The sequence below is a fragment of the Sorex fumeus genome, unplaced genomic scaffold (genome assembly GCF_029834395.1).
Source record: "Sorex fumeus unplaced genomic scaffold, SorFum_2.1 ptg000024l, whole genome shotgun sequence".
NCBI lineage: Eukaryota > Metazoa > Chordata > Mammalia > Eulipotyphla > Soricidae > Sorex > Sorex fumeus.
The window spans coordinates 17,141,817-17,163,112 of record NW_026606081.1 but is presented as its reverse complement, the minus strand read 5'-3'; the positions used below and the strand labels follow the sequence as shown (position 1 = coordinate 17,163,112).

General features: G+C 49.2%; 3 protein-coding genes across 11 annotated transcripts in view; 2 read left to right on the top strand and 1 right to left on the bottom strand.

Annotated features, from left to right (window-relative positions):
- Window positions 1-5,356, top strand: part of LOC130023334 (glutathione S-transferase C-terminal domain-containing protein-like) — a 68,781-nt gene extending 63,425 nt beyond the window's left edge. The window contains exons 6-7 of one of the 4 annotated variants that reach the window (XM_056113826.1): window positions 2,604-2,698; window positions 4,524-4,617. In XM_056113826.1, the coding sequence (XP_055969801.1) occupies window positions 2,604-2,656 (53 nt within the window). In that variant the 3' untranslated portion in view covers window positions 2,657-2,698; window positions 4,524-4,617. Of the gene's footprint in view, window positions 1-2,603; window positions 2,699-4,520 lie in introns of all 4 variants that reach the window. The other 3 variants (XM_056113825.1, XM_056113824.1, XM_056113823.1) reach the window with 3 other exon arrangements.
- The window catches only part of INTS12 (integrator complex subunit 12), a 96,960-nt gene extending 85,851 nt beyond the window's left edge, over window positions 1-11,109 (bottom strand). Inside the window, exon 1 of the mRNA XM_056113811.1 lies at window positions 11,058-11,109. The gene's annotated coding sequence lies outside the window, so the exon portion shown is untranslated. The remainder of the gene's footprint in view (window positions 1-11,057) is intronic.
- Window positions 11,110-11,202: 93 nt separating this feature from the next.
- The window catches only part of LOC130023332 (glutathione S-transferase C-terminal domain-containing protein-like), a 190,355-nt gene continuing 180,261 nt past the window's right edge, over window positions 11,203-21,296 (top strand). For all 6 annotated transcript variants that reach the window (XM_056113815.1, XM_056113818.1, XM_056113817.1 and 3 more), the window contains exon 1: window positions 11,203-11,278. The gene's annotated coding sequence lies outside the window, so the exon portion shown is untranslated. The remainder of the gene's footprint in view (window positions 11,279-21,296) is intronic.

Here is a 21,296-nt window from a genome sequence, read left to right as displayed (position 1 = left end):
AGGGAGATAGAGATTTCTTTTTCCTAAAAGAATTCTCCTTTTTCCCTAAAGCTAAAAACATATTTTTTCACAAATTAAAAAAAAACACCTTGTGTTTTGATAGAAAGGAGTACAATAGTTTTTAGATTCTTAAATTTACATTTTTATATAGTAAGGGTTATTATGGTTTTAAAAGATAGGTCTTACCATTCTGTTGTATGAAATTTTCCCGTAATTAGGATCTTAGCTATGATGGGCCTACTGTTTAATTTTTTACGAACTTTATAATAAGGGGAAATAGCTTTGATTTTTACCAGAAAAATAGAATTGTTTTCTTGTACGCAAGGCTTCTGACACTGTGAGGCTGCCGTGGTCTTGTAAATGCCTCCTTTAGTTCGTTAAGTAAAATTTACTCTCATGGCTGGAGCTGACTCCCAACCTAGCCAATTATTTTAGAAATCCACCTGATGCTGTCAGCTGTCCGCTCATGCCGGAAGGACAGACACTCTCCAGAAACCATCCTCAGCCTGGGCTCTGACAGGTGTCCGTGTCTTCTGCTGAGGGGAGCAACCCTCCCTCGTGGCTCTGCTGTGCAGGTGAATCGCGTGCCCTGGCCCACAGTGCGTGGGTCCATGCTTGCAAGGTGCAGTTTCTATTCCTGACAGCCCCGTCAGCTCTGTCTCCTGTTTTACCAGATTTTTATTTTGAGTTGCTCCTTCCTGATCCTTAAATTAGGTCCTGTTTGGCCATTGTGCCTTCACAAATTCTTTTTTTTTTTTCTTGATAAGTTACTATCTTTGCTGTGTGAATTTGATCGTTTTTTCATGCATTTGGTTGCATGACTGGTTAGGGTTTTTTTTTTATTTTCTACTATTGATAATCAGGATATGTAACTTATGATTATAAAAGCAGATTTTGTTTATATACACCATCTCTGGTGTGTATTTTACAGAAGGAAAAAAACTGTTTAAAAGTCCATTTTGATTTAGTCTCCTAGAAGATGGATCCGAATCTGAAGCTGGAGGGGTCTCAGAGGCAGGGCATGGGCACAAGGGCATGGGCACAGGGACGAGGCTAGGGGTGGGGGGAGGGCCCAGGCTGGCTACAAGGGACCTGACCTGGATCCCTGGCCCCGGGGAAATCAGGCCCGCAGAGCAGCCATGGAGCTGCTCCTCCCCTCCTCCCTCCCTGCAACCTGGGCTCCTCCTGTCTTTGCATCCAGGGATGATCATGCAGGGTGCAGGTGCCTGTGCTGAGCCAGGGACTGTGCCAGGGACAAAAGCTGGACAAGGCAGGTGCCAGGCAAGTGCCCTACCTGTTGTATTACCTCTTCAGCTCCTCTCCATCACTGTCCTCTCTATTTTCTCTGACACTAAACTGAGTATCTCCTATTTTAGCATTTCCCCATGTTAGCGCCTTCCTGAGAGCTGTTTGCTTGACAGAATGAGCAATCTGCTTCTTATAGCTGTAAAGACTCTTGGTCGGGTGTGGGTGTCATGCAGGAGGGAGTTGTATTGGCTCATCTTTGAGTACCCCATAGCTAGTGTGCTGAGTATGTCTTAGAGGGTGATAACTGCATCCTCACTCCCCTGTTCTCCCTTCCCTACTTCCCCTGCCCATCCTAAAACTGAGTTTGGATCAGTCCTCTTCGTGAGTATGTAACAGATAAAATCGAATCTGTTTGCAGTGAAAAAAATGAACATTAGTAGCTTTTTTGAAATGTGATGGAGTTTTCTAGGTTGCCGTTCATTAATAGCCTGCTGGATAATGTTAAAACAAAAATGTATTGACACATTTTTATGCCTGGTTACTTTTTTAGGGCTAGGACACTGAACTGACCAACAGTACATGCATCTCACACCAGAGGGAAGCTCGAATCCTCATATTTTGCATCTATTTTGCCTTCCTGGCTGATGCGCGTGTTTAGTTTCTAACGTTCATTCCCGTCAGTGGGCCTGGGGCCCTTCTGTGTGCCAGAAGTTGTTTGTCTCCCTTGGAAGCTCCAGTGTCTGATGCTGCTGCCTCAGTGCTGGTGTGGAGTGTTTTTCTCCAGTCGGGCTCTCGCGCTGAGCTCAGACGGTCCAGAGGCCTTTCTGCCTTGGGATGCCTGTGGCTCTCTAATGCACACAGTGCTCCGAATGGGGCCATTTCCTCCACTGGGCTATCCAGGAAACATGTCCCGTCTAGCTTAGAGTCAGGAAGCCCAGCTCGGTCCTTCTCGGGCACTCTCAAGACAGGCTGCGGGTCTCCTCTGCCTCTCGCTTTCTGCACCTGCTCATGACTTCAGGGTGGTTGCAGGGCTTTAGGGAGATGATGTTTGCAGAGTACTCAGAACCCTGCCGGCAACATTGATTAAGGTCAGGAAATTCAAAAGCGTCTTAAATCAGGGTTCTCCAGAGTAGCCCACGGGTGTGGTGAGACTGGAAGCCGCTGTGGGCCCAGTTGGGTTCCTGGACAGGCCTGTAGACCCTTGGGCTGACTCACAGGACAGATGCCAGTTGGCGAGTGTAGAAGGGTTGAAGGGCACTGTCTAAAGTAGGAGCACTGCTGGATTCCATCACTTGAATTATTTAAATCCTCCAGCAGGAAGCACAGTGACTTGAATGTGGCATATGTATTTTTAGAAAGAAGAAATATTGTAGGAACCCGAAGAGGCAGTGTTCAACCTTGGGACTGAGGAGACTGGACTGCACTTGGCGTTTGAGCTTTCACCTCCATGGTATGATTCTGACAGAAGTGAACAAAAAGGGCATTTGTACCAAGAAAAAAAGCATGCCACTTTTTTTGCTGTCTTAGCTTAACCTTAGTAATAGGACCACGGGGGGGGGGGGGGGGGTTACTTTGCATTAAAAAAAAGAAAAATTAAAAAACCACATCTGAAATACTGACATGGTCACAGTGTCAAAAATAGTTGTTGTTTGAGCCACTCATATGTAGACTATATGTTAAGCAGTGAGAAAAAACTGTGTGTGTGTGTGTGTGTGTGTGTGTGTGTTTGTGTCATTTTTCCACACTAGCTTGAAGGATTCTATGGCAACATTTCCTTAGTATTTTTGTTTTCGATACCTGCTAAAAGGTAACGAGATAGCATTTTAAATTACTATTTATTTTAGCTATGCATTATTTTGTCTGTTTGAGTTAGTGAGACAAGTCTCTGCAAATGGTATTTTTTAGTTGTCAGGGATTATCATGCCTTTGTGTCTCCTCGGTTCAGCTAAATTTGAGAGAGTTGTGTTTAAGGGATAGCTTTCAACAGCTGCAATAATAATCAAGGGATATTCAAGGGATGTGCACCCAAAGATTAGTTCTGTTCCATAACAACATGCCTAAGTCCCTTTTTTGTTACATTCTCTAAACTTTTAATTTTGATATATTTAGAAAAGTTTCCAAAATAGTCCTAAATTTCTCAAGGAACCTAGTTCCATGTTCTGTCAGTGTTCACTTTTTGTGCTATTTCACTTCAGCCAGTCTCAGCTGCTTGAGATAGATGGAGACACAGTTCCATTATTTTCTCCTCAATACTTACCTGTGTTTACAAAGCACTGAAAAAGGTGAATAAAGGTCAATAAAACTTTCATTTACATAGTAAAAAAAAAATTTTTAAACCCCAAATACAAACTTTGCATTGATCTGATTCACTCCTCCTGGCCCTGCACTCAGGAATCATTACTAGTGGTGCTCAGGGACCCCTTTGTGGTGCTCAACACCCCCCTGGACCACATGCAGAGCAAGCACCTCACCCTATCTCTCCAGTCCTCAGAGGGCTTCTCAGAGACCTGGAATCCTCAGACTTCAAACCCGCTGCTTCCTTTTACCTATATTCTAGTTTGCAGAGGAAGGGTAGTGCCCAAATCAGCGCAGGCTGCAGGGATCTTGTATCTAATTACACGCGGCGCATCCCGTTGTCCCTTGTGGGCAAAGAGATGTAAATCGTGCTGAATAATCAGGCTTGCCTAACAAGGTGTGTGCACCAGTTTCCCCTGGTGGAGAGACCCAGGGGCATGTCAGAGAGGGGGCCATTGGCTGCTGAACAGCAACCTGCCCCGGGGGATGGAGCGTGAAATTGCCATTGCCAGGCTCTGCCAGGTTGATGGGGACTGGCTTAGGGTAACATACGTGATGCTGTCTCTGCTGCCAGCCGACTGCTCACACCGAGCGTCCAGGGACTCTCGGTCCCCCATGTTCCTGCCTGCTATAAAGTGTTTGGGCCTCGAGAATGGCGACTGGGCAGAAAACTGGCTGACACGTTCCAGTGAGCCCTGCTGAGGGGACATGTTTCATGGAGGGTGGGAGTGTAGGCGTCAGAAGTGGCCCGCCCTCACTTCTTGTTCTTTATGAACTTGGACAAATTCGTTTTTTAAAACCATTTATTTAAGACTGAACATTTTCAATATGGATAAATTCATCATATTTATTACACACAAAATGTTATCAGTGAGTAGTAATTCATCCCATACAGATTCATTTGGCAGAGCCTGAAAGTGTAGTATATTTTTATTCTTAAAATTTATTTCCAAAATGTTTGTTTCTCTTTCGCAAAGAAGAAATTCGAATGGCAAAAAAGGCACGTGAGAAAATGCTCTACATCACTAATCATCAGAGAGATGCAGATTAAAACCACAAGAGATATCGTTTCACACCACAGAGACTGGCCCACATCCACAAGAACAAAAGCAACAGGTGCTGGCGCGGCTGTGGTGAGAAAGGGACCCTCCTTCACTGCTGGTGGGAATGCAGGCTGGTCCAACCCTTTTGGAAAACAGTATGGACGATTCTCAAAAAATTAGAATTCGATCTCCCATTTGACCCAGCTATAGCACTCCTGGGAATATATCCCAGAGAGGCAAAAAGGTATAGTCGAAGTGACATCTGCAATTGTTTGTTCATTGCAGCACTCTTTACAATAGCCAGAATCTGGAAAAAACCTGAGTGTCCGAGAACAGATGACTGGTTAAAGAAACTTTGGTACATTTACACAATGGAGTACTATGTAGCTGTTAGAAAAGATGAAGTTATGAAATTTACATACAAGTGGTACTACATGGAAAGTATCATGTTAAGCGAAATGAGTCAGAAAGAGCGGGATAGACACAGAAAGATTGCATTCATCTGGGGAACATAAAGCAACAAAGCGGGAGACTAACACCCAGGAATGGCTCAGATCAGTACCAGGAATTTTGCTCCATGACTTGAAGGCCAGCCACATGTGCTAGGTGAAAAGGAAGCTCAGATAGAGAAGAGAACACCAAATAAAGGGTGTTGTGAAGACCCTCCCAGGGTGGGAGAGACATGCTAAAAGTAGTCTATAGACCAAACATGATTGCCACTCAATGCCTCTCTGGCAAAACACAGTACCCAAAAGAAGAGAGAGAGAATAAGGGGGAATGCCCTGCCACAGCGGCAGGGTCGGACGGGGGGGATGGGGGGATGGGGGGTGGGAGGGATGCTAGGACCCGTGGTGGGGGAGGATGGGCACTGGTGGAGGGATGGGTACTTGATCATTGTATAACTGAAACCCAAGCACAAAAATTTATAAGTCTATAAATGTACCTCATGGTGTTTCACTAATAAAAAAATGATTAAATAAAAAAAATAAAAAAATAAAAAAAGAATGTCCAGAAAAACTCCCTGACACAGAACCTCTTCCTAATTTGATTTTAAAATATTACTAAGTTCAGTGCATGCCTTCTTGATGTGCTCAGATCAAAATTACTGTATGGCTATCCCAATATCTCTAACTTCATTTCCATCACACATGTACACACAGAATACATGCATGAGTGTGCAAGCATATATGCATGCATGTGTGTGTGTGTACTGGTGGTGGTGGGGATGTCCCGGAAAGGCTAAGTTGTAGGGTATAGAGTTGGTGCAGCTTTGACTTCATCCCTCTCTCTGCCATCTGTCTGCGTGTCTCAGAAACACACCTGTGATAATCTTAATGGGTCACATTTAGGAGGTGGTATCACATGCATTTATCTATTTTTAAAAAGCAAGGCCTGTCGGATGGTGCCTGGTGCGTGCTGTGTGCGTGCGTGCGCACATGCAAATATAAACTCTCCCGTAGGGCCTGTGATAATGCCAAGCGTCAGAAGGAGCTTAAAACACAGTGAAGCTATAACACATCAAAGGCTCAGGAAATTCCAAGACAGCAAAAAGTTTTGTTTTCAGCTAGTCTAGTGTGGTCCTACTTCTGGCTGTCACCTTTTCAAATGCTTCCCTAGGCAAGGAATTATTAAAATAAAAATGTATACTTTGTGTTCGATCCTTTGATGAATATGCCGTGGCTTGAAATTGCTTTCTCTCTTCCAGGTTAATATTATTATAATGCAACACATTTGCGCGCTGGAGTTAAGGGTCTGTCAGCAATCCCTCCATAATCTCTCATTTGCAGAGGATTATAAAGCCATTAAAATCTGCTGTAGGTTGAATCCTGGCATATGACAGCGTAGCCTGAAAATGGATTTTGTTCCGTCTCTGTCTACTCTAATCCCTCTCCAACTGACAGAAACACATGTGCGTGTGCTCACACACACACACACACACACACACACACACACACATACACATGCATGCACACGTGTGCACACACACTCATAGGCTTTATTTCTTAAAGTGTTCCAGAAGGTACGAGAAGTGACATGAGCGAAGTCTGGGTGCTCAAAAGTGCCCTGTGTCTGATGTTTGCAGGGTCAGGGGGGCACTTGCAGAATCACTTGTGGTGCTGCGGACCATGGACAACTGGGAGAAGACATCCCTGGGTAGAGATCACAGCCCTTACTTATGTATCCAGAACAATGCGCTTTATAAAGCACTGAACAAAGGGCTTAACAGAAAAGTCCCGTGAGACTACAGAAATCATCACTTGGCATCGCTACTGTGAAACAAGCTCGCTTCCATGGGGTTTTGTTGTTGTTGTTGTTGGGTTTTTTTTTTTTTTTGCCTTTTTGGGTCACACCCAGTGATGCTCAGGGGCTACTCCTGGCTCTGCACTCGGGAGTGGCAGGACAGTGGGCAGGGTGCTGGTCAAGCACCCTCCAGCCTGGTGGGCGCCAGGGGGATGCAGGGAGAAAATAACAAAATGTCTTTTTAACTTTTCACTTAAGAAGGACCTATTGTGGGCTGGAGTGACAGCACAGCGGGTAGGGCATTTGCCCTGCACGCAACCAACCTTGAATCAATTCCCAGCATCCTGAGCACTGTCAGGGGTGATTCCTGAGTGCAGAGCCAGGAGGAACCCCTGTGCATCGCTGGGTATGACCCAAAAAGGAAAAAAAAAAAGGACCAATTGATACACGATGTGACGTTACTTTTTCTTGGACATCCTAGAATACTTGACCCTAATAATCTACAGGAATATTATCGTATTACATTGATGTGAAAAAAATGTAATATTCTAAGTGTAAGCTTAATTTTAAAGTTGCTTTTAAAGTAAGGGTGTCACAAAATTGATAATCGCCATTTAAAAAATGCCAATGGTGGGCTGCAGGGAAAGTAGGTGGGTAAGAAAGTAGGTGGGCACACCGGGTCTGACCCCTGATACTACCATGGTGTGGCCTCAACACAAACCGCTGAAACACCAGTGCTGTAGAAAGTGGAGGTGGTGGTATTGTGGGAATGAGTTATTTCTTTCCTTGTATTGGGAACTGTCAATGGCAAATGCAGGCAGGTGACAAAATGTCCCTACCAAGCTATGGTCTTTTCCTTCTCTCTCTCCTCTCTGATCTAGTCGCTACCTGTCACTCACTTCCTGCCCGGCTTGCGCACCCAGGGCAGCCTTTCAGGGCTTCCTCTGGAGCTCGGGGAGAGGCTGCCCACAGCACCAGAGTTCCATCTGTCGGGGCTCCTCCCTGCCCAGTGAAGCCTCCTGGCCCACAGAGCTCACCAGCCATGCACCTGGCAAGCTGGCCTCTCATCCACTCACCCCCACTGCCCACAACACCCCAGGACACCCGTTTTTTTCTCCCTTCTCCTTCCCATGGCTTGTTCAGGGTGACTTGACACTTCACATGCAGAGAAACCATCAGAAGAAGGAAGCATCCTGATACACTACTCGCACTAGGCTTCCCCTTCCCCACCCATGAATGAGGAGCACCGACCCCGTTCCTGGACCCTGCTTTAAGCATCCCTGGCCCCCACGCCCCTCCCTCTCCAGCCCCCCACAGCAGCTCTGGCATCAGAAGAGTCACGTCCCTTTCATCCTGTCTGCTTCACGCTGTAGCAGAATTCCCTCAGAAAGTCCAGTATTTCATACTCCTTTTCTCCATTTCTCTTGCTGAGGCCGCATCCTACAGTTTGGTCTTTGTCCCACGATTGCAGGAAAAGACGCTCACCAATGCACGGCCAGACTAGGTGAACCGAGTGAAAACTATTTCACCTCCTACTTTCTCAGTCTTCTCACAAGGTTCCCCTGACTCCAGAGTAGTCCCTAAGGCTGGCTTGGGCCCGCCTTGTTTCTCCCCCAACCCCCTCTTCCTTGGGCCGGTCTCTGCGGCAGAACACAGAACATAGGCACTGCATACAGCCTGAGGGAAACGCAAACTGGATCTCGGCACTACACCTGCTGAAGCAGTCCGGGGCAGAGGCGGGCGGGGGCAGTGCACAGGAGCTGTACTTCAAGTGGACTATAATGGGCTGTTATAATCACTACCCTAGGCAGCCCGACCCAATGCCCATGATCGAGACTAACTTTCTCCGTACAGCCCATGACTCCTCCCATCGCAGGCCAGCCCAGCACGCTACTGGCTGCTGCCTCCTACCCCCCAGACCTCCAGCCACTGTAGCCTCCTTCCTCTCTCCCTCCTCTCCCACTGGAAGCGGCCCCAGCGCCTCGCAGCAACAACCCCCGCCTTCCCATCCTCATCACCGCCGAGACCAGGCACCATCACTTGGGTCTGTCCTGCAGCTTGTCACTTGCCCAACTGAGTCCACCAGGCACTTCTCACCATCTAGAGGTTAAAGCATAAGATGCTGCATGAAGTCTTTGGTGCCCACATGGTGGCCACTGATATCTGGACAGCAGCTGGAGCAGGCACCAAGTACAGACTCCCTGAATATGCCTTGCCGCGGGCTTCTTTCCTTTCTGTGTTTTGGGCCACACCTGGGGATGCCCAGGGCTTAACTCGGGGGCTCCTGCATGCAAAGCAGGTGCTCTCGCCCTCTGAACCTTCTCCCTGGCCCCCATGTGGCACATTTCAAGACAATACAGCACTCTGCTGCCTGACACTTTGTGGAAGTCCCTGTAGTCTGTCTTACCGGTCCATCGAAACCAATCTTCCCTCCACATGGTCCTGTAACAGTCTTATGCTCCACAGTCCCCAAACATCCTGTATTTCCTGGTTACCATCAGGCCCCACAGTTAGGCCAATAGTGTCTTCTTACTGCCCTGAAGATTCCATAAAGGCCGGCACCGACTTGGCAGAGCCCTGGGAGACAGCAGGGATGAGCTGGCCAGGAGAAGGGTGTCATCATCTCCTCCAGCAGACCATCTCCTCAGGCCTACACTCAGTACCCCCCCCCCCCCCCCCCAGCCCCTGGCTGCCCTGTTCACTCTGCTCGCTGTGGCTCTTCGCACTGTCCAGGGGCTGTAGGAGGAATCCTTTTCGTTGTGCCACCAATTCCTTTCTCGGTAGTTTTATACGTGATATTACCAACTTTCCTCTCTTGACAGATGCCTCCTGCCCCACCCCCACGTGCCTGCAGCCCAAGTCCCACACTTTCGGTTTCTTGGTGCTCACAGGCCCACTTGCCCTAATGGCGTCTCACAGCTAGCTATGTCTAAGGCTGAGATCAGGAACAGTTCCTGGCGGAGATCCTTGTCCTGAGTTTTGGGTGACCCAATTGTGTGTGTGTGTGTGTGTGTGGTGGGGGGGGGGTCCCAGACCTGCATCTGCTCCATCCACCTGAGCAGGGGGCAGGAGTTGGTGATGAGCCCACTTCCTTGTCCAGTTCCCCACTTCTTACTCTGCTTTCCTTTTGCCTCCACAGCAATAATCTTCTTTATTCTCCACGACATCAATACTGTTACCATATTTTTGTTCCTGAATCAATTTTCTTTTTCAGATCCCCTTAAAAAGGAAGGGTTTTTCCCTCCCTTCAAAATAAAGCCCAACTTCTTGACCTAGCACTTTAGACAACCGAAAGAATGGTCCAAAGTTCTAGCTCTTCCTTTCCCTTCCCCTTCCTCCCAGGCCTTCCCTACAGCTAAGCTGCTCACTGGTCCTGCCACCTCTACTCCTTTTCTAGCTCTCGAGAGAATGACTTACTTATTGTTACCCATTTTCCAACTTCAACCGGGGCCACTACAAAGGCCCCTTCCCTAAGGCCTCCCCTCCTGGTGGCTGCTGTGCGGTGCTGGGCGCTGCGTGGCCGTGGAAGCGCGTGGGCGCAGGGAACCTGGGCACAGGTGTGCGTGGACACGGGTGTCTGCGCACACGAGTGTCTGTGGACACGGGCGTCTGTGCACACGTATGTTCGTGCACACGTTATGTCTGTGCACACGGCTGCCCATGCCACAGTCTTCTGTCCGAACCGCGCTGTTTCGCCCCGAGGAACCCTGAAGCCGCAGGTCAGAGCAGCAGCTCCGAGTCAACAGCGGCTTGCGCTCTGGCTGCCTGGTCCACCCCAGCACCCCAGGGACCCCAGAGCCCCTCTGGGGCGAGCCCCGCCCAGCTCCCAACGCCCAGTCCCAGGCCCGAGACCCTGCTCCGGACCCCGGATGGCCCCCCCACCCGACTCCGCCCCCGACGGCGGCCCCGCCCCCACCCCCGCTCCCCACGCTGACCCCGAACACGCCGGCATCCAGCCCGACGGCGCCCCCACCCCGACCTCCTCACGCCCACCCCGACCCGACCCCGACTGGGGTCCCCAGCCCCCGCCCCCCAGGTGCCCTCCCCCATCCTGCCCCGCCCCCGTCCGGCCGGCACCCCCAGACCCCGCCCCGACCGCGACCCCTGACCCCGACCCCGCGCCGCCCCGCCCCGCCCCGCGGGGAAACGCGGCCCCGGAACCTGCGTCCGTCTGTCTGTCAGTCCGTCCGTCCCGGGGGCCGCGCGCCGGGCGTGCCCGCCGCCACTCACCGCTGCTCCCCTCCGCGCCGCCGTCCGTCCGTCCGTCCGCCCGCGGGGATTCGGGATCTCGGAACCAGGCCCGGCCCGGCGGCGGCGCGGAAAAGCTTTGGCTGCGGCGGCCGGAAGTGACGTAGGGCGCTTCCGGTCCGGGGCTGTCACGGCCCCTCCGCCCCCTTGGTGCTGCCCACGCGTGGCGCGTGCCCACGCGTGGCGCGAGCCGCGGCCAACCGGTAAGGAGCGTCCGGTAGAGTCGGTGCCCGGGGCAGCGCGTGCGCCGGCACCCGCCACTCCGGATCCCCCCGGGGCGCGTCGGGACTCCCGATCCCTGCATCCCACCGGGGCTCTGGGACTCCCGACCCCCGGATCCCCCCGGATCCCCCCGGGGCGCGTCGGGACTCCCGATCCCCGGATCCCCCCGGGGCTCCGGGACTCCCGACCCCCGGATCCCCCCGGGGCGCGTCGGGACTCCCGATTCCCGGATCCCCCCGGGGCTCCGGGGCTCCCGACCCCCGATCCCCCCCGGGGCGCCGGGACCCCGGATCCCCCTGGGGCGCGTTGGGACCCCCGATCCCCGAATCCCCCGGGGCGCGTCAGGACCCCCGACCCCCGGATGCCCCCGGAGTGCGCCCGTACCCCCGGCCTGCAAGCCGCACGCGGGGTGGGCTAGGGGGTCTCACACGGACGTCGCCCGGACGGTGGTCCCGGCACCCGCGTCCAGCCGGAGCAGGTGCATCAAAAGAGCCCCCACCCCCACCCCGAGAAAGCGCAGGTGCGGGGCAGGTGGGCGCGGCCGCGCGGGATGCAGGGGAGAGGATTCTGGGGTGCGGAATCTGGGCTCTGGGCTCTGGGCTCTGGGTCTGGGTCTGAGTCTGGGGTCTGGGTCCGGGGTCTGGGGTCAGGGGTCTGGGGTCTGGATTTGGAGTTTGGGGTCTGGATTTGGAGTTTGGGGTCTGGGTCTGGGTCCGGGGTCTGGGTCTGGGGTCTGACCCTGCGGGCGCGGCCGGGAGGTCCCACCACACCTGAAGGAAGCTGGACCTGAGAGTGTGGTGAGACTTGGGGGTCGTTCGGGCCTTTGCATCCCCCTGTGCTCACTCACTGTCCCAGACAAAGACGCAGGGCTGGGCTTCCTGTGGCCGGGGAGAGTTTAGTTAAGGTTTGTGGGTTTTTTACCTCCCAGTCCCGGGTTGTAAGCCTGTTTACTTTGTAGCTTTTTCATTGGGATTGAATGGAAAGTGGATACAGTAGCCTGCGGCCTTTCCCACGGCAACTGTATAGCAGATCTTGGGGTTTGAGGTCTCAGGCCCAGCAACTGAGTCGGCGCGCAGCCCTAGGTTATGTATCTGATCTCCTGGAGTCAAAGCGGCCCGCGGTCGGATTAGACCTTGGGCTGTGAGGATTTGCACTACACTGTATGGAGGGCAGAAGTCAGGTTCTGTGTTCTGAGGTTCAGTTTGATTTCCAGCCTATGTGGCTAGCACACATCTCTCGTGTTGTGGTCCAGTAAGGCCCGGGTCAGGCGGGACTGCATGACCAGCGGATCCCAGATGCTCCCTCCTTCCGGGAGAGTTGAGGGCGCTGTCAGCTCTATCTACCTTTCACTGTTTCACGTCTCCCCTTATCGGGCAGCTAGTTTTAACCATCACGTTTTGACCTTTAAGGACTTCATTACATGCATCCTCACATCACAGAATAAGCATCGAAGCAACGCGAAACTTGAGCTTTGGGGTGTTGCTGCTCAAAGTTTACTCAGTTATTGTGGTCACTCCTGGTGATGCTGGGGGACCAAACGCAAGGATCCAGCAGGTGTAAGACAAAACCAGGCAAGCATCTCAACCCATTAACTGCCTCTGCAGAAGCGGTTTCATTTATTTCCTTTCTTTGACACTGCTGTTGTGATGGCGAGGGTTGCACACCGACCTGTATGTGGGGGAGGGTGCAGTGGGTAAGGGCTCACCCATACGCGGGCAACCCAGCCTTAATCTTTGGTGCCCTGTTTGTTCCCCCGAGCCTGCCAGGAATAAGCCCTGAGTGGGCTGTAGCCCCTGAACAGACAAATAATAAAACGTAAAAGTTCGATTACTCCCATGCAATTTTAGAGTAAATGATAAATATTTAAGGGCTTAATATGGAATACATTATTTGGTTTTCACAATACTATGATAGAATCTGTTACTGTCCAACATGTTACATATGAAGAAAACAAGACAAAAATGTATTGCTGCTAACTCTGAGTCATTTGAATCCCATTAGTTGGCTGCTAAGTTTTGGCCCTCCTACATAACTTCTGCAATTCTTGGTATACAAATATTTTTCCTCAGTATGTGGAATCTACACGAAGCAATATCTCTGCTTTCCTTTATAAGTTTGGAGGGATCTTAGTTAATTCTTTTCTGGTGGTGAGCTTGTTTTTATTTTAAATTATACTTAGTTGGCTCATATACTGGAGTTATTCACTGGAAGCCCTCTCTGGTGCTGTGATTCCTGAGATCACTGAGTGGTTTCTGGGCTCTCATTCCTATACTCTGTCCCTCCTTGGACTAGAACAGTGAGTCCTGTTGACTACTGGAGAGCAAGTGTCAGGTGGGGGCGGGAAGGGAAAGGGAGGGAAGGGAGTCACAGCGGTGCTTGCAAACCTGGTGGTCGCAGGCCCAGGGCAATGGAAGAGCAAGTGGCCCAAACCCCTTGGGGAAGAGCATGGGAGAGGGATAGGGAGAGCGTTTTTTTTTTTTTTCCAAATAGGGGAGGTTGTTTTTTTCCTATTTTTTTTTGGGGGGGGGGGGAAGCAATACCCAGCAATGCTCCTGGCTCTGCACTCAGGAATTACTCTTGGAAGTGCTTGGGGGACCATACAGGATGCCCAGGATAGAACCTAGGTCAGCCACGTGAAAGACAACCAGCCGCCCTACCTGCTGCAGTATCACTCTGGTCCCAACAAACAAAGTTTTTTTTTTTTTTAATTGGTGAATCAACATAAGGTACAGTTACAGACTTACAAACTTTTGTCCTTGTTTTTCAGTCATACATTGATCGGGCACCCATCCCTCCACCAGTGCCCATTTTCCACCATCAATGGCCCCAGCATCCCTCCCACCACCCCCACTGCCTCTGTGGCAGGGCATTCCCTTTTGCTCTCTCTCTCCCCTTTTGGGTGTTGTGGTTTGCAGTAGAGATATTAAGTGGCTCTCATTCGATCTATAGTCTACTTTCAGTCCACATCTCCTATCCCAAGCGGGCCCTCCTAGCACCCTTTATTTGGTGGTTCCTTCGAAACAGAGAAAGTTTTAAGCAGGAGTGTTCTTGGCATCTTGCAAGGAATGAGCAAAGGGCCAGTACGGGTGTGAGTACCACATCAGAAAAGGATTGCCACTCGGAGCTGAAGCAATAGCACAGCGGGTAGGGCATTTGCCTTGCACGTGGCTGACCCGGGTTCGATCCCTGGCATCCCATATGGTCCCCCAAGCACTGTCAGGAGTAACTCCTGAGTGTAGAGCCAGAAGTGACCTCTGAGAATCTCTGGGTGTGACCCAAAAGGGAAAAAAAATGAAAAGGATTACCAGGGAGCTGGAGCGCTAGCACAGTGAGTAGGGTGTTTCCCTTGCACGCAGCTGACCCAGGTTCGATTCCTAGCATCCCATATGGTCCCCTGAGCACTTCCAGGAGTAATTTCTGAGTGCAGAGCCAGGAGTAACCCCTGTGCATCGCCTCGTGTGACCCAAAAAGCAAAAAAAAAAAAAAAAAAGAGAAAAGAAAAGATTGTCAGGGTGTTTTATTTTGAGTGTGAATGAATGTGGATTTTGAGTAGGGAACACCCACAAATTTTCTGTTTGCTTTCATTTGTTGTGGGTACACCCAAAAGTGCTCAAGTCTTGCTCCTGGCTCTGTGCTCAGTGACTACCCTTGGTGGGGCACGGGGGCCCCTTTGAGATGCTGTGGATCCAACCTGGGTTACCATGTGCAAGGCAAGCACAGTGACCACTGTACTGTCTGGCCCCTGGTTTTGTTTCTAGGGGCTTAGCCTGTTTTCAGAGAAAGAACTTTAGTGTGAAAGTTCCAGAAAAATAATTAATAGACTTTTGTGATATTTGTAACATCTGGTGAGGTTATAGATAAGAGAGTGGTAGAGATTCTACCACTACCAATGACTAGTCATTGGGAGTTTTTTGAGGAGTTGTTTCAGTTTAATTCAGTGTATAATGAGTCACATTCTTGAGTTTATTTCTAGTTGTGTAGCATAATTAAAAAGTGAAAAGTCAGTAATCAGAGGAATGAATATAGATTGTGAGCTAGGCAAAGTGTCCAGCCAACCATGGTCGTTAAGAGGCTCAACGAGGATCCAGGAAGAGAATCATGAATAAACTAGCAAAGAACCATCATTCCCCCCACCCAAAAAAAAATCAAGAAAACAATCCATTGCTTGCTGAGTTGTCCAGTAATGAATGACCTGCCTCTTGAATGGTCACTTTAATCAACGGCTGCTGAGATGAGAACATTCACTTAGAATAATAATTTTAAAAATAATTAAAAATAATTTCTGATTATTTTCTTTTGGGGAAAATTGATGCAATAAAATTGCATCATGCTTCATTTTATGAAATTCTAAGTTTATACATTTTTTTTTAGGAAATGTAAAATGTCTTTTCCTATATGTTTTATAGTAAGATCCTTTTATAGGTTGAATTAACACTTTTGGATTGATTAACATTTTAAAACATGTACAGTTCTCAACCCTGATGTAACTAATATCTACATTTAAAATGAATTGAGTATAGAAATAATAAATGTACTTAGAAATATGCATATTGGGGCTGGAGTGATAGTTTAGTGGGTTGGGCGTTTGCTTTGCACATGGCCGACCTAGGTTTGATTCCTGGCACCTGTATGGTTCCTTGAGCTTGTCAGGGTTCTGAGCATAGAACCAGAGGTAAACTACGAGATGTGACCACCAACTTCTCGAAGAGGTTATATTTATTTAGAATTGCATTCTTTGAAGCTTGTTAAGCTATCAGTTCTACACATGTTGATAATTTTTTATTTGATCAAAAGCAATTAAAAGGTTTGATATTGTTACATCTGTAACTTTTCAGTTTCTATTATGTAACATGTAACTTAGCTGTTTATCTTCAAAGTAGTATTTAGTGCAGAGATCTAGACTTGAAGTTTGAGTATAAACTTGCCACCTTTTTTTATCTTCTTCAGAAGTATTTTTTTCTTTTTTATGTAGGAGTACTGCTATTTATTCAGCCACAGATTAGCTGATTGAATTGGGCATGAACTGCACCTTACCTTGTTTTTTTAATTTTTTATAATTTTATTTATTGAAACACCATGAGAGCAGTTACAAAGCTTTCGGGTTTAAGTCTCAGTCATACAATGAAACACCCGTACCTTCACCAGTGCTCATTCTCCACCACCAAAACCCCCATCCTAACCCCTCCCCCTACCTGTGAGGCAGATGATTTCCACATTACTCTCTCCCCACTTTGATTAGATTCAATATTTTGACACCAGACCCACCATTATTATTTGGGATTTTACACCAACTCTCAGGTCTGCTGAAAAGGGAACAATAGACAATTCATTTTCTACTGCTAGTTATGAATAACATATGACGTAGAGTGGCTGCAGTAGTGACTGAGCGATTTTGAAATTCCGAAATTTTAACACTTAAATCTGGAGGGATTTCTACCAAAACCTGCTGGGCTGGGTTCTGAGATTTGTTCCTGAGTCTCTGGGATCATCGCCGTTAAGCAGCTTGATCAGGAGCCAGAAAGACCAATCATGGGTGGCGACTCGGTCTTGTTGAGACAGGAAGGAAAGGGCTAGCTCAACCCCCATCCCGTGAGGCCCCGCGTGTCTCTTCACTGAGGGCCAAAACCTGACTGTACAATGGCCTCTGGAGGATGGCGGCCACCGAGCCACCAAGGGGGAGCAGGCAGAGGGACAGCACCCTTTTCCTCCCTGGTGTGGCCAGCGAAAATTACCTACTGCGGGGCACAAGTATTTTTTCTTAACACCGTTCTAAATATAAAAAACAGTGAAGTAGTAGAGTAGCGATGATGATAAAAAAGAAAATGTCATTCAAACACATCTGTCGTTAGTTGTGAAGGATCGCTTTATCAACAGCATTCATCTCTACACACATACAAACATCCTTAGGAGATTCAGTGAGGGTCGGATGGTCGGAGGAAGCGCTCCTGAGAAGGCTATACAGGAGCAAGATGGATGAGGAGGGCCTCCTTAAGAGATTCACTGAGCAGTCGGATGGCTGGAGGTGGCGCTCCTGATGAGATTCAGTGAAGAGTCGGATGGTCAGAGGAGGCGCTCCTGAGGAGGCTATAGAGGACTCAGATGGATGAGGAGGTGCTCTTTAGGAGATTTTCTGAGCAATCTGATGGTTGGAGGAGGCGCTCTGGAGGCAGGTGGAGGTGGAATCGCTCCTTAGTAGATTCACTGAGGAGAGGAAATGTTTGGTGGAGACGCTCCTGTGCAGGTTCGGTGAGGAGCTGGATGGTAGGAGGAGGCACTCGTGACGAGGCTATAGAGGAGTCAGATGAAGAGGAGGCGCTCCTTAGGAGATTCAATGAGGAGTCTGATGTTTGATGGCGTTACTCCTGAGGGGGTTCAGTGAAGACCTGGATCTTTGGAGGAGGCGCCTCTGAGGAGGCTATAGAGATGTCCATTGGATGATGAGGCGCTCCTAAGGAGATTCACTTACGAGTCGGATGTTTGCTGGAGGCGCTCCATAGGGGATTCAATGAGATTTCGGATGGTTGGAGGAGGCGATCCTGAGGAGGCTATAGAGGACTCAGATGGATGAGAAGCTGCTCCTTAGGAAATTTCCTGAGCAATCTGATGGTTGGAGGAGGCACTCCTGAGTAGGCTGTAGAGGAGGTAGAGGGAGGCGGAATCGCTCCTTAGTAGATTCACTGAGGAGACGAATGTTTGGTGGAGGCGCTCCTATGGAGGTTCGGCGAGGAGCTGGATGTTAGGAGGAGGCACTGCTGAGGAGGCTATGGAGGAGTCAGATGATGAGGAGGCCCTCCTTACTAGTTCAATGAGGAATTGGATGTTTGATGCCGGCACTCCTGAGGGGGTTCAGTGAAGACCTGGATCTTTGGAGGAGGCGCCCCTGAGGAGGCTATAGAGATGTCAGTTGGATGATGAGGCGCTCCTTGGGAGATTCACTTACGAGTCGGATGTTTGCTGTAGGCGCTCCCTAGGAGATTTAATAAGGATTCGGATGGTCGGAGGAGGCGATACTGAGGAGGCTATAGAGGTCTCAGATGGATGAGGAGGTGCGCCTTAGGAAATTTACTGAGCAATCTGATGGTTGGAGGAGGCGCTCCTGAGTAGGCTATACAGGAGGAAGATGGAGGAGGATTCGGTCCTTAGTAGATTCACTGAGGAAACGAATGTTTGGTGGAGGGGCTCCTGTGGAGGTTCGGTGAGGAGCTGGATGGTAGGAGGAGGCACTGCTGACGAGGCTATAGAGGACTCAGATAAAGAGGAGGCCTCAGGAGATTCAATGAGGAGTTGGGTGTTTGATGCAGGCACTCCTGAGGGGGTTCAGTGAAGACCTGGATCTTTGGAGGAGGTGCCCCTGCGGAGGCTATAGAGATGTCAGTTGGATGATGAGGCGCTCCTTAGGGGATTCACTTACGAGTCCGATGTTTGCTGGAGGCGCTCCTTAGGAGATACAATGAGGATTCGGATGGTCGAGGAGGTGATCCTGAGGAGGCTATAGAGGGCTCAGATGGATGAGGAGGTGCGCTTTAGGAAATTTACTGAGCAAACTGATGGTTGAAGGAGCGCTCCTGAGTAGGCTATAGAGGAGGTAGATGGAGGAGGAATCGCTCCTTAGTAGACTGACTGAGGAAACGAATGTTTGGTGGAGGCGCTCCTGTGGAGGTTCGGTGAGGAGCTGGATGGTAGGAGGAGGCACTCCTGAGGAGGCTATAGAGGAGTCAGATGAAGATGAGGCGCCCCTTAGGAGATTCAATGAGGATTCGGATGTTTGATGGCGGCACTCCTCAGGTGGTTCAGTGAAGACCTGGATCTTTTGAGGAGACGCCCCTGAGGAGGCTATAGAGAAGTCAGTTGGATGATGAGGCGCTCCTTAGGAGATTCACTTACCAGTCGGATGTTTGCTGGATGCGCTCCTTAGGTGATTCAATGAGGATTCGGATGGTAGGAGGAGGCGCTCCTGAGGAGGATATAGAGGACTCAGATGGATGAGGATGTGCTCGTTAGGATATTTACTGAGCATCCGGATGGATGGATGAGGCGCTCTGGAGGCAGATGGAGGAGGAATCGCTCCTTAGTACATTCACTGAGGAGTCAGATGTTTGTTGGAGGCGCTTGTGAGGACTTCGGTGAGGAGCTGGATGGTAGGAGGAGGCACTGTTGAGGAGGCTATGGAGGAGTCAGATGAAGAGGAGGCCCTCCTTAGGAGATTCAATGAGGAGTTGGGTGTTTGATGGAGGCACTCCTGAGGGGGTTCAGTGAAGACCTGGATCTTTGGAGGAGGCGCCCCTGAGGAGGCTATAGAGATGTCAGTTGTATGATGAGGCGCTCCTTAAGAGATTCACTTACGAGTCCGATGTTTGCTGAAGGTCCTCTTTAGGAGATTCAATGAGGATTCGTATGGTCAGAGGAGGCGAACCTGAGGAGTCTATAGAGGTCTCAGAGGGATGAGGAGGTGCGCCTTAGGAAATTTACTGAGCAATCTGATGGTTGGAGGAGGCGCTCCTGAGTAGGCTATAGAGGAGGTAGATGGAGGAGGAATCGCTCCTTAGTAGATTCACTGAGGAGAGGAATGTTTGGTGGAGGCGCTCCTGTGGAGGTTCGGTGAGGAGCTGCATGGTAGGAGGAGGCACTCCTGAGGAGGCTATAGAGATGTCAGTTGGATGATGAGGCGCTCCTTAGGAGATTCATTGAGGAGTCGGATGGTCGGCGCCGTTGCTCCTTAGGAGACTAAAGAGGAATCTGATGAGGAGAAGGCGCTCCTTAGGAGATTCACTGAGCACTCGGATCGTTTTTGGAGGCCGTCCTGAGGAGGGAATTGAGGAGTCAGATGAAGAGTAGGCCCTCCTTAGGAGATTCACTGTTAGGTCTGATGTTTGGTGGAGGCACTCCTAAGGAGATTCAATGAGGTGTCGAATGGTAGGATCAGGCGCTACTGAGGAGGCTATCGAGGACTTTGCTGGGTTAGGAGGCTATTCTTAGGAGATTCACTGAACAGTCGGCTTTTTTTCCCAGTTCTGCATAGTTTCCTGAGCACCATCACAAGATTCCCTGGTAGCTCCGAGGGAGAAAAGCAATACCACCTCCACCCTCCACCAACAGAACGAAAAGAATGTCAATCAAGTTGATATCTAATGATATGAATCAACAATGAATAAAGTTAGAGGGAAAAAAACTTTTCAGGCAAAAATGAGAACTAATAAAAAGGACATTTTATGATGAACAAAATATTTTTAAGGTCTGGAGTGATAGAACAGAGAGTGGGGCATTTGCCTTGCATACAGTCGACCTGGGTTCGATCCCTGGCATCCCATTTTGGTTCCCCAAGCAATGCCAGGAGTGATTCCTGAGTGCTGAGCCAGAAGTAACCCCTGAGTATCACTGGATGTCACCCAAAAAAGGCAATAAATAAATAAATGTCTTAAAGTTCAGAGAAAGGATAACTATGGTTAAGGAAAGATCGATGAATGAGGTCAAAGAAGTAGGAAGATATCTGATCAGAGGACATTCAAAAGTGCTTATTAGATTTGAGTCCATATTCATAGTAAGTTACATAACTAAAAAGTGATTACCAACTAGAAAATAAAAGACATACGGTATGTTTTGGATAGCCATAAGATCTTTACCATTACGATCTCCAAATTATTCTGAAACATAGTCTTTTTTTTTGTTTTTGTTTTTAGGCCACACCCATAAATGCACAGGGTTTCTTCTGGCTCTGTGCTCGAAATCCCCACTGGTGATGGGTGGGGAACCATAGGATGCTGGGGATTGAAGTTGGGTTGGCTGCATGTAAGGCAAATGTACCGCCCACTATACTATCACTCGAGCCCACATATTCTGGAAGATAAACGCGAAAAAAAAGGCTAAGAGAATTTTGAAGTAATTCATCAAATATTTTTATTTATTGGAATTTAAGATTTCACAAATAATAAATTGAAAATCACACCAAAAAAAAAAAAAAGAGGAGTCGAATTGATGGAGAAGGCGCTCCTGAGCAGCTTC